The sequence below is a fragment of the Chelonia mydas genome, chromosome 19 (assembly GCF_015237465.2).
Source record: "Chelonia mydas isolate rCheMyd1 chromosome 19, rCheMyd1.pri.v2, whole genome shotgun sequence".
Taxonomy (NCBI): domain Eukaryota; kingdom Metazoa; phylum Chordata; order Testudines; family Cheloniidae; genus Chelonia; species Chelonia mydas.
In genome coordinates this window covers 18,361,476-18,374,586 of record NC_051259.2, presented here as the reverse complement: position 1 = coordinate 18,374,586, position 13,111 = coordinate 18,361,476, and the positions used below count along the sequence as shown (strand labels likewise).

General features: G+C 48.5%; 1 protein-coding gene across 1 annotated transcript in view; it reads right to left on the bottom strand.

The window, feature by feature from the left end:
- STX12 (syntaxin 12) overlaps window positions 1-11,934 on the bottom strand; it is a 31,220-nt gene extending 19,286 nt beyond the window's left edge. The window contains exons 1-2 of the mRNA XM_037881848.2: window positions 11,645-11,934; window positions 3,089-3,158 (exon numbers count right to left, since the gene is read on the bottom strand). Of these exons, the coding sequence (XP_037737776.1) occupies window positions 3,089-3,158; window positions 11,645-11,765 (191 nt within the window). The 5' untranslated portion in view covers window positions 11,766-11,934. The remainder of the gene's footprint in view (window positions 1-3,088; window positions 3,159-11,644) is intronic.
- Window positions 11,935-13,111: the final 1,177 nt, after the last annotated feature.

Below are 13,111 nucleotides of genomic sequence, written 5' to 3'. Positions count from 1 at the left end.
GACATGAAAGATGGAGCGTATACAAGATCAGATTGGCTGGAATAGTTTGAAGAGTTTCTTAAGTCAAAAAGGTGCTAATCAGAGAACTTGTATTTGCTGATGATGCTGCCCTCATAGCCCACAATGAAGATCTACTACAAGAACTCATGGACCACCTTTCAAGTGCCTGTCAGGCATTTGCTCTCACCATCAGCATCAAGAAAATGGTTGTATTAGGAAAGGGGGTTCCACAAGATCCTTCAATTACCTTAAACGCACACCAGCTAGTAGTCGTCCAAAAGTTCAGCTGTTTAGGTTCTACAGTGACCACCAACCTCTCACTTGATGAAGAACTAAATGCTCGCATTGCAAAGGCTGCCACCACCTTTAGCAGACTAACTAAAATAGCATGGAACAACTCAGAGCTTGCCATCAAGACCAAAATTCTAGTGTACCAAGCTTGCGTCCTCAGCGCTCTCATGTATGGTGGGGAAACATGGACAACTTATGCTCATCAGGAGAAAAGGTTAAACAGTTTCCATCTACATTGTTTACACCGTATACTCAACACCAAATGGCAGGATAAAGTCACCAATGCAGAGGTTCTTCAAAGGACAAATTCACCAAGTGTGACAGCCCTGCTCAAGCAAAGATGACTGCACTGGCTGGACCCTCTGAGTAGGTTGGAAGACGGATGCATACCCAAGGACATGCTATACAGCGAGCTATCAGAGGGAACAAGAACAACAGGATGTCCCAAGCTCTGCTATAAAGACACATGCAAGCGAGATATGAAGGAATTTGGAATTGATCCTGACCAATGGGAAATCTTGACAAGTGATTGTAACAAGTGGCGCCATTGTGTCCATCAGGGTATAGAAGCTGGCTCCTACAGCTTGAAGAATAAAGAACCCAGAGGAAGCAAGCAGCTCCCAACCAAGATACATACATTTGCAATAACTGCCAAAGATCATGCAAATCTCGGATTGGCCTATTCAGTCATATGAGACATTGTAAACATCTACATCATAGCCTGCAATTCCTACAGTCTCTCATAGATGAAAGGATGCCAACAAGCCTTACCCAAGGGATTTCTTTGCACTGGAGTAAACCCAATGCAAATAAAATTGGTTATTTCTTTCATAGATTCTGTAACATGACATTCTATGGCCATTTAGTTCACCTCTGGGTGTCAATGCAGGATTCTTCACTGCACATTTTCTAGTATTTGATCAATTCTAATTTTAATGTCCAGAGCAACTGAGCTTCTTCCATTTCCTTTGGGAGACCATTCCATTATCAGGCGACCTCACAGTTGAGAAGGTTTTCCAGGTTTTCATTTGATTTTTCCTTTTAATAATTTCCTCTTATTACTCCTAAATTATTTTTCTACCACTCTGCTGCTTACACCCTTCAATTATTTGTATGCTTCTGTACACCTGTAGTCATTGCTTAGGACATGTCTACACTACAGAGTTTTGTCAACTAAAGTTATGCTGCTTTAATTAAACCATTGTTGCATGTCCACACTATGCTCCTTGTGTCGGCAGAGCACATGCACACTAGCAGCTCTTGCATCGACACAGAGCAGTGCACGGTGGGTAGCTATCCCACTGTGCAATTGGTGCTTTGGGAAGGTTTTGCAATGCCTCATGGGGCAGGCACAGAGTCACATGATGCAGGTTTCTTAATCCCATCATTCCATGGGCATCCTACTAGATTGCCAGCTGCTTTTCATCTGAAGTGTGTGTGGGGGAGAGGTGAGGCGTGTGTGTGTGTAGAGACAGAGACAGACTGTATATTGGGAGAGTGTAAGAGAAAGTGGGGGAGGAGTGTGTATGTGAGAGAGACAGTGTGTGTTGGGGAAGTGTGCGTGTTGGGGGAAGAGTGAGTCTGTCAGCATGCTGTCTCTAAATTCAGACAGCAACCAGAAGCAGTCAGTCCTGAGGCAGGGAGAGGGAGATGCCCCCAACATCAGCCCCCACCTCCATCCCCAGCTCAGCACAGCAGTCTCCCTCCTGCCTCCTACAGCGGCAGCCTGCTTGCTGCAGTGTTCCCAGTGCAGGGGAGAGCAGGATTCCACAGTAACGATTTGCTCTTTGCTGCCAGAATGGAGCAGCACACTCAGCTGTCAGAACTTCCTGGAGCTCTGAGAGGGGAGGGGCGTATGCCTTTGTAGCTGGAATCCAGGGCAGCCAAGTTCATAACAACGAGCAGAGTGGTCACAGTGGCTATTGTGGGATACTGGGGGAAGCCAGTTATGGCGACAGAACGAACAGCTGCGTCTACACTGGTGCTTTGTCATTTTAAAATTGCTGAAAAAAGCTTTATGCCTCTCGTTGAGGTGGTTTTATTTTGTTGCAAAATAGGAGAGTTTTGCCGACAAAACTAGCTTTGCAATGCCTACACTTCCACTGTTTTGTGTGGTGTAGACAAGGCCTCAGACAATCTATGTGTAATTGCCTTAGGTCAGACCCTCCATCCCCTTTGAGAACATTGGTTGTTCTATCTGAACTCCCTGTGGTTTGTCATCCAGTGGTGTATTCTTCTCTACAGCGTTTAAAGTTATATTAGGCATTTTGATTGCCATATCTTATTGCTGCCGATCATTCTCTTGCCTAGTCTTTTGGTATTACAGGTGTCTCTCCCCCTTCAGAATATTATCTTCTCATTACTTCTCCTAATTTAGGATCCAAGAATTTTGTTAGCGTGATATTTACTCCCTCTTCTAAATCATAAGTGAAGCTTAAAATAGTTTCAGCTCCATCACAGATCCTGCTCTAATCTGCAGAAGCCTGAACACAGCTTGATACGTGGCTGTTAATTCCCCTTGTTTATGACCCTTCAACCAGTTTTTGGTCCATAGCAAGCAGATATGAATGGTTTTTGACCCCAGTACAACTACCAAATTCCCTTCATCCACCAAGTTAGCCTTTTTGGGAGAACTAGAGTCATGTTTACGCCCTGCCACACCACACACACTCCGCCTCTACTGCCACCCTCCCACCATGCAGAGTTTTGCTCAGGATACTGCTCACTAACCAGAACAGACCCAGTCCATTTCCATCATCCACATGCACACTTACATGTTTGTTCAGCTAATACTTACAGGTTTTCCTGCAATTTGCTGGAGTCCTGTTTGGTTCCAAGCTGGCTCATCAAATTCTTTATCTGAGAAGCTGAGGAAAAGAGTTTACAATGGCTTGGTGATTTGTAAGGCAAGGCAAGACCATTTTAAAACAACACATTAGACTCCCTCTGGTTATTTTTCTTGAAGTTCCCCTTCTAGCTGCATTACCATCTCTCCCATAGAAATGTTGCTATCAAAGTTTTGTTGAAGTAAGGCTTGCCCACCTCTTTAAAATGGACCTGTACCTGTTGTCTCAATCTAGATGGAATAAATGGGCCAAAGATGTTAACATAACCCAGTCATTGTCCAACATTAAATAGTATTAAACAAGGTCTGCTTAGTACCATGGCAAATAGCATTAAAAACATTAAGGAGTCCGGTGATTAAAAACATTGTAATCTTTTATTAAAGATAAAGAAAAGAAGGAAAAACAGTGAATGCATTAGAAAAGTAAAATATTAAATAAGTCTTCCATTTTAACATCCCATGTTCCCTTTCCCTTTAACTGGAGAGGGTTGTAGAAGGAAACCCAGCCCCGCCCCCAGTTTGACAGTCTCTTTGAGGTGTCAGATGGCAATAACTGTCCTTTTGGGGAAGAGAGAAGGTAGTTGAGAGGGGCTGGAGTTGTTATTGCTGCTGTTAAAGTTCAATCCCATTTAATCTCAGGTGGTGCTGGGATTCAGCAGGAGCTGGTAGGGGTGGTGATGTCATCAGGGTCGCTCTCTCGGGCCTGGTCTGGGTATCTCTCCGGATCAGAATAACAAGGGCCACGTGTCCCACCAAACGCAGCCAGGAGGGGAAGCTTGCTTCGGTAACCCCTGTCTGTTGTTTTCCTCAAAATCTCTTTATTTAAGGACTCAAAAGGGAAGTGATGGGTAAAATAGCCAATCCCTTTATTTTGTACACCGATTTAGGCCTACTAGTGACACCAATTTTGGCTAATTAATTTCCGATTCTACATCTCCTGTTTTTACCAAGCATGGTATCAACACACTCCTTGAATTATATCAGAGTGGCCTTTTTTGTTTGGGTTTATTTAGTCTCTCTGGTTCTCTTGCACATTTATTACATTCTTTATTGAAAATAACTTGACCTACTTTCCATGCTAAATTTCTAAGCAGGCAAAAGTTATAGACCAATTGTCACAACAGACCTTACCCTAAATGCTTTTTGTTAGACCAAGTGGGGGTGTTTGAAGTAGTCTAGTCATTGATTTGTAGAATGCTTACAAGTGACTAGAGCCTTACCAAAGGGTTTAATAAAATAAAGGGGCACCACCAATTTAGAAAGTCACATTTCTGAGTTTACCTGTTGATACAAACATCTAGTATTACTATAAGAGAGAGGAAAGTTATTTCTCCATTTTGTTTACTTTAGATCAATGGTTTTCAAACTTATTTGATCGGTCCCTCCTCCTCCTTCGTGTTGTAGTTTACGTGCCCCTCCCCGCCAAGTACATATACTGCCACCCAGCTCTAAAGGCAGAGCGGAGAGCAGCAGCTGCTGGCCAGGCACCCAGCTCTAAAGGCAGAGCAGAGAGCAGCAGCTGCTGGCCAGGCACCCAGCTCTGAACACAGCACTGCACCAGCAGAAGCACAGAAGTTAGGTTGGCGAAGTGGTATTTGTCAATATCACTTTTCACACCAGACTTGGTGCCCATTGCTACCCTTACTTCTGCGCTCCTGCTGACAGCCCACCACGTCCAGGTGAGGGATTGTGGGGAGGGAAGGAGAGCCTGAGCCCAGGTGGCAGGGATCCCTGCCTCCCGGGTGTGCACAACTCTTCTGCACAAGGCCCAGCCACCCAGGGCTGACAGCCAGAACTATAAAAAAACAAAAACAAACAAACAGCATACAGCCTGCGCCTCCCTTGACACATTCCCACGCATCCTTGGGAAGTCTGCCCCATAGTTTGAGAACCACCGCTTTAGACAAAAAGTGCTTTCAATAGTCAGTTTCATTACAATCAATTTTTCCTGTGTGTGTTTGTGAAAGACAGCAAGAGTGGAGAGAAACAATTACAAACACAAAAACATGGTTGTGAAGTTGCTGAAGTTATAAGGGACTCAGAGGCAGGTGCACAAGACTACTTTAAAAAAAAAAAAGTCTAAACGGAGTAGTTTAAGTTCATGGTATACCTCTAAGCACTGTGGAAACCCTCAAGTAGCTACCCTTACCTATTACACCCAGCTCCAGCCCCCAGTATGACAGTTTTGGAGCTGAACAGCAGGAGTCATTCACGACTTCTTAGCAAGCAGTGTAAAAATCTGAATAAACTTACAGGACAGATATTGCCTTTATAGCACTGGCCTAATGAAGAGTTTGAATTGGACATTCAGCCAGTAAAATGATTTGTTCCATGCAGAGTTCCCCAGCACGGTTTTTCGCCTGTGATGTTACCAACAAAACATGCTTGTCATCAGTGGAAGCAGGAGACAGCAGCCACCGACTTTGGAGGAGTATGAGCATTTCTGGTACTCTAGTTACTGGGCTGTTCTACTTGAGCTATTAGAATACTGTGTAGTTGCAGGTCATCTTTGAAAATGAGTGTCGCATTGGGAAGGAGGAAGAATCTTAGAAGATGTATGAAAACAACTTGCATTTAAGTGGGCTAAACACGATTCTTCAAGTCTACTTCTTCTTGTTGACTATTTCAGTTACAATCTTGTTACAGTGGGATTAGAATGTATATGAACCCTGCCACTGTTATCTTTTGAGAACAATTGAGAGTCAGAATGGAGAGTGACAAGTGAATCAATTCCATCATACCAGAAGAATGTTAGGCCTAGTCTACACAAAGAAGTTGCACTATTTAACTAAAACTGTTTGTAAATCAATTTAGTTTAATTGGTGTGACTTCTTCATTTGGATTGTGTCTTGGATCAAGTCACTTATGTTGGGTTTGGTCATGAGCCATACTGGAGTGTATTTAAACTACACTGATTTGCATTTAACAACGTCTTTTAATGTAAGGCCTAGCGGCACATATAGTACAGTGTGGCTTTATGGAATAATTAAATACTGGAACTCAGAGCCTTGCGTGGGTAGCACGTTGATTTCCTGGAGTTCGATTAGTTCTCACAGTACACAGTTGTGTAGTGAACTCCCCATGCACTAGGCTGAATACCTACCCGAAGGAGCCAAGCATCACAGATTTCATGCCAGAACAACTCCTGTGATGGGTCACAAGTCCAACATCTTCTAGAGAATCATAGAACTTGAAGGGACCTCAAGAGATCATCTAGTCCAGTCCCCTGCACTCAAGGCAGGACTAAGTATCATCTAGACCATCCCTGACAGGTGTTTGTCCAACCTGCTCTTAAAAATCCTCAGTGATGGAGATTCCACAATCTCCCTAGGTAGTTTATTCCAGTGCTTAACCACTCAGAGTTAGGAAGTTTTTCCTAATGTCCAACCTAAACCGCCCTTGCTGCAATTTCGTAGAATCATAGAATAATAGGGCTGGAAGAGACCTCAGGAAGTCATCTAGTCCAGTCCCCTGCTCAAAGCAGGACCAACACCAACTAAACCATCCCAGCCAGGGCTTTGTCAAGCCGGGCCTTCCACCACCTCCCCAGGTAACCCATTCCAGTGCTTCACCACCCTCCTACTGAAATAGTGTTTCCTAATATCGAACCTAGACCTCCCCTACTGCAACTTGAGACCATTGCTTCTTGTTCTGACATCTGCCACCACTGAGAACAGCCGAGCTCCATCCCCTTTGGAACCCCCCTTCAGGTAACTGAAGGCTGCTATTAAATCCCCCCTCACTCTTCTCTTCTGCAGACTAAATAACCCAGTTCCCTCAGCCTCTCCTCGTTAAGTCATGTGCCCCAGCCCCCTCATCATTTTTGTTGCCCTCTGCTGGACTCTCTCCAATTTGTCGACATCCCTTCTGTAGTGGGGGGACCAAAACTAGACGCAATACTCCAGGTGTGGCCTCACCAGTGCCGAATAGAGGGGAACAACCACTTCCCTCAATTTGCTGGCAATGCTCCTACTAATACAGCCCAATATGCCATTGACCTTCTTGGCAACAAGGGCACCCTGCTGACTCCTATCCAGCTTCTCGTCCACTGTAACCCCAAGTTTTCTGCAAAACTGCTGCCGAGCCATTCGGTCCCTAGTCTGTAGCGATACATGGGATTCTTCCTTCCTAAGTGCGGGACTCTGCACTTGTCCTTGTTGAACCTCATCAGATTTCTTTTGGCCCAATCCTCCCATTTGTCTAGGGCCCTCTGTATCCTATCCCTACCCTCCAGCGTATCTACCTCTCCTCCCAGTTTAGTGTCATCTGCAAACTTGCTGAGGGTGCAATCCACACCATCCTCCGATCACTTATGAAGATGTTGAACAAAACCAGCCCCAGGACCGACCCTTGGGGCACTCCACTTGATACCCGCGGCCAACTAGACATGGAGCCATTGATCACTACCCGTTGAGCCCGACAATCTAGCCAACTTTCTATCCACCTTATAGTCCAGTCATCCAGCCCATACTTCTTTAACTTGCTGGCACGTTAACACGTTGACTGTTCTTGATCCCCTTCCTCTCCTCCAAGTGCTTCAAAACGGATTCCTTGAGAACCTGATCCATGATTTTGCCGGGGACTGAAGTGAGGCTGACTGGTCTGTAGTTCCCCAGATTCTCTTTCTTCCCTTTTTTAAATATGGGCACTATAATTGCCTTTTTCCATCGTCCGGGACCTCCCCTGATCGCAACGAATTTTCAAAGATAATGGCCAATGGCTCTGCAATCACATCAGCCAACTCCCTCAGCACCCTTGGATGCATTAGATCCGGACCCATGGACTTGTGGATGTCCAGCGTTTCTAAACAGTCTGTAACCTGTTCTTTCACCACTGCGGGCTGCTCACCTACTCCCCATGCTGTGTTGCCCAGTGCAGCAGTCTGGGAGCTGACCTTGTCTGTGAAGGCCGAGGCAAAAAAAGCACTGAGTACTTCAGCTTTTTCCACATCATCTGTCACTATGTTGCCTCCTCCATTCAGTAAGGGGCCCGCACTTTCCCTGACCTCCTTCTTGTTGCTAAACATACCTGTAGAAACCCTTCTTGTTACCCTTCACGTCCCTTGCTAGCCCATTTAAGTCCATTGCTTCTTGTCCTATCCTCCGAGGTTAAGAACAACAATTTTTCTCCCTCCTCCTTTTAACAACCTTTTATGTACTTGAAAACTTATCAAGTCCCCTCTCAATCTTCTCTTTTCCAGACAAACAAACCCAAATTTTTCTATCTTCCCTCACAGGTCATGGTTTCTAGGCCTTTAATCATTTTTGTTGCTCTTCTCTGTATTTTCTCCAATTTGTCCACATCTTTCCTGAAATGTGGTGCCCAGAACTGGACACAATACTCCAGCTGAGGCCTAATCAGTGTGGAGTAGAGCGGAAGAATTACTTCTCGTATCTTGCTTACAACACTCCTGCTAATACATCCCAGAATGATGTTTGCTTTTTTTTTTTTTTTTGGTGCAAGTGTTACACTGACGACTCATATTTAGCTTGTGATCCACTATGACCCCCAGATCCCTTTTCACAGTATTCCTTCCTAGGCATGTCATTTCCCATGACATGCATCTGACGAAGTGGGTATTCACCCACGAACTAACCCACGTCTGTTAGTCTATAAGGTGCCACAGGACTCTTTTCCGATTTCCCATTTTGTATGTGTGCAACGGATTGTTCCTTCCTAAGTGGAGTACTTTGCATTTGTCCTTATTGAATTTCATCCTATTTACTTCAGACCATTTCTCCAGTTTGTCCATGTCATTTTGAATTTTAATCCTATCCTCCAAAGCACTTGCAACCCCTCCCAGCTTGGTATAGTCCGCACACTTTATAAGTATACTCTCTATGCCATTATCTAAATCATTGATGAAGATATTGAACAGAACCAGACCCAGAACCAATCTCTGCAGGACCCCGCTCGTTATGCCCTTCCAGCATGACTGTGAACCACTAATAACTACTCTCTGGGAAAGATTTTCCAACCAGTTATGCACCCACCTTATAGTAGCTCCATCTAGGTTGTATTTCCCTAGTTTGTTTATGAGGTCATGCGAGACAATATCAAAAGTGTTACTAAAGTCAAGTTATACCATATGTACCCCCTCATCCACAAGGCTTGTTACCTTGTCAAAGAAAGCTATCAGGTTGGTTTGACACTATTTGTTCTTGACAAATCCATGCTGACTGTTATTCATCACCTTATTTTCTTCTAGGTGTTTGCAAATTGATTTATTATTTGCTCCATTATCTTTCCGGGTACAGAAGTTAAGACTGACCAATCTGTAATTCCCCAAAGTTGTCCTCTAAGTAAAGCTCAAAATAGTCTTCAAAGTGACAGAGAGCTTTCAGATAGTACTCTATGCACAGATGATAGAAGCCAAGAAAGATGAAGAATGTAATATCTTCTGTTTAAAACCCACACAAATGGGGGAAATTGACTACAACGAAATTTACTACTGAAAGCACTTTTGGTCTAAAGTAAACAAAATGGAAAAGTAACTTCTCTGTCTGTTACAGTAATATTAGGCGTTTGTATCAATAGATAAACTCAAGTGTGACTTCTAAGTTGATGGTGCCCCTTTATTTTATTTAAGGCCTTTGATAAAACATGTATGCCTTGACTATTTTGAGAAACTCTTGTGCTAGTCCCACACCCCATGTGCTGCTCTGTGTTGGCACTAGTCAGGAGTAATGATCTAATAAGGGGCATAGCAGGAGGAGGATTCAATTCTGTTTCATCCAACTGAATTTAGGGCTGAATCCTGATCTGGGTATCTGGGCAAGAGGATAATAATCCTGCAACCCCCTAAGTGCAAGATCAGGCCACAAGTTGGCCAGCTAGTTTGTCTGATGTTCTGCTCTCATGGAGTTAGCTAGCGGGATAAACAGCAAGTTGACAAGGGACCCTTGATTTTTCATAAGGAGTGAAAGGGCTTTACAGAAGGAGGGTAAGATTTGAGGCATCAGGTTCTCCCCTTGCTGGCCTGCAGTGGAAGCTGTTTTGTTTCATGTTTATAAACTAAACTGATTACTAAAATATTGAGCTGAGGGTTCTGCAATTTCTACTGATACTTGATGAGAAGAGTTGTAAGCATGTTTGTTTCACTTTAGATAAGTAGTACATAAATTCTGTGCTAGCTAGCAAGTGCTGCTGGTCAGGGGAAGCCTTCACTGTCTCATGGGAGGAAGAGAAGCAGACATCGTAATGGAGGGAAGTCAGGGGCTGATGAAGAGAACTTCCAGGAAAACAAGTCCCTTGGAAAGTCAGGAATGGCCTAGCTGGTGTTAAGCCAGAGGGCGAGCATAGTGTCAAGGGATGACCAGCTGTTGCAGCAACATGGATGGGTTAGTCTGACAGAGCACACTGATGAACACGGCCAAATTACAAGGGAGCTGCTGTGGTTGATTGACTTCCTTCCGGGGCTGTGTTCAGTTACTTGAGGTCACTTAGATACCTGCTGCCATTTTTAGATTTTAGAAATTCCATATAACTGCTTCCAAGAGAGCAGTAGAAACTCTCCTGCAGACAACCAACTGCCTAGTAAGAAATACATGATTCCAATTAGTTATCTACTTTCGAATTTTAATGCCATCATTCAATATTTTCCTACACTGGGAAAGAGGTGAAGAGACACTGCAATGCAAAGAGAGACTAAAGACAAGGATGGAGAAGAAAATCAAGGGAAACAGCGAGGGCAACGTCTGGGTGCAGCATGAAGCAGCAGCAAGGGGGGAAGCTGCAGGAAGAGTTACTGCCAAGGGGAGCAGGACGGGAAGGGGATGCAGGGCCATGGGGGAGGCGGGGAAGGGGCCTGTCAGGGGCAGCTAGGAAGCAGGGTCAGCAGCAGCACTTCCCACGGCTGGGAAGGAGGGGCTGGGATGGAGAGACCCAGGGCTGGTCAAAGCCCGGGGCCCTGGGGCGGCAGGAGAGGGGCCGGGGGGGAACCGGCGGGGGGAGGGGGCTGGGCCAGAGGGGCCGGCGTGGGGGGACCGGCGGGGGGGGGGCTGGGCCAGAGGGGCCGGCGGGGGGGGACCGGCGGGGCTCAGTCAGGGGGGACCGGGGGGGACCGGCGGGGGTGGGGCTGGGCCAGAGGGGCCGGCGGGGCTCAGTCGGGGGGGGGGGGACCGGGGGGGAGGGAACTGGGCCCGAGGGGCCGGCGGGGCTCAGTCGGGGGGGACCGGGGGGGGGGGGACCGGCGGGGGGGGGGCTGGGTCCGAGGGGCCGGCGGGGGGGGGCCGGCGGGGCTCAGTCGGGGGGGACCGGGGGGGGACCGGCGGGGGGGGGGCTGGGCCCGAGGGACCGGCGGGGGGGGGGGCTGGGTCCGAGGGGCCGGCGGGGGGGGGCCGGCGGGGCTCAGTCGGGGGGCACCGGGGGGGGGACCGGCGGGGGGGGGCTGGGCCAGAGGGGCCGGCGGGGGGGGACCGGCGGGGGGGGGGGGCTGGGCCCGAGGGGCCGGCGGGGGGGGGGCTGGGCCCGAGGGGCCGGCGGGGGGGGGGGCCGGGCCGCACTCACTGCACTGAGCGATGCGCTGCACGTTGGCGCTGCAGGTCTGGATGATGCCGCTGAAGTCCCGGGGCGGAGGCTGCCCCTGGGGGCCCCCGGGCCGGCGCGCGTCCAACGGGCCGTAGGACATGGCGGAGCCGGGCTCGGGCCAAGCGGGCCGGGACCGGGCAGCCGAGAGCGCAGCTGGGCAGAGCACGGCCTCGCCCACTGCGCATGCGCCCTAGCGCCCGGCACAAGGCACCGCCCTCCCCCGTGTGGCGCATGCGCACTCGCGGCCTCGTCTCCGCCGCAGGGCGCTTGGTCCCCATGGTTACGGGGACGCGGCGTGACGGGGGGGGGGGCCCGCCCCGCCCGGAGCCCAAGGGCCGCGCCGCTGCCGGGCGGGCCAGCCAGAGCCTGCGCGGGGCGGGGCCCCCTGGAGGGCGCGGGGGCGGGCGAGCCGGGCGCGGGCCGCCGGGGGCCGCTGGGCTCGGGTGCAGCCGCCGGCGTCTCACGGACCAGGGGAGAGGCGCGCGCGGCTGGCGCGCGACATGGGGAGCCCGGGGGCGGGCGCTGGAAGATCCCCAGAAGTGGGGGGGCGGGGGGTCCCGCCCCGCCCCCGTCTGGTCTCCTCGGCCCTGCTGCCGCCGCCGCCTCCTGCCCCCCTTTCTGCCCCCCCCCCCCCCGCCCGGGGGGCGCGCGCTGCGGGCGGTGGGTGAGCGGGGAAGAGGCGCGGGCGGGGCCTCGGGCCGAGCTGTGGTCTAGGCGCCGGGGGACCCCCCACCCTTCTGGGGCAGCGCTGCCAAGACGTCGGGCCGGCGGGTGCCCGAAGGGGCGTGCGCCACATCTGGCCTTTTTTGCCCAGTTTGGAGGGGCTCAGCCTCCCCCAGTCTCTTACACCCGCTGCCTATGCCGCCTCCAGCTCTGGTGTCCGCAATTCAAAGAGCATATCCATAAATTGTAGAGGGTTCAGAGAAGAACCACAAGAATGATTAAAGGGTTGGAAAACGTGCTGACTAGTGATAGAGTCCAGTAGCTCAATCTATGTAGCTTAACGCTTGTTTACAGTGTGAGTACTTACAGGGGGAACAAATGTTTGATAACAGGCTTTTCAGTCTAGCACAGAAAGGTATAACACAATCCAATGGCTGGTAGTTGAAGCTAGACAAATTCAGACAGGAAATAAAGCTTAATTTTTGACAGTGAGGGTAATAAATCATTGGAACAACTTAACAAGGGTCATGGTGGGTTCTCCATCACTGACAATATTTAAGTTAAGATTGGCTGTTTTTCTGAAAGATCTGCTCTCAGAATTATTGTGGGGAAATTCTATGGTTTTTGGTATACAAGAAGTCAGACTAGGTTATCACAACAGTCACTTTTTGGCCTTGGAATCTATGAAGTGGACCATACCAAATTCATGGTCCATTTTGGTCAATTTCAGGGTCATAGGATTTTAAAAATGGCAAATTTCATTATTTCAAAAAGAAAAGGAGT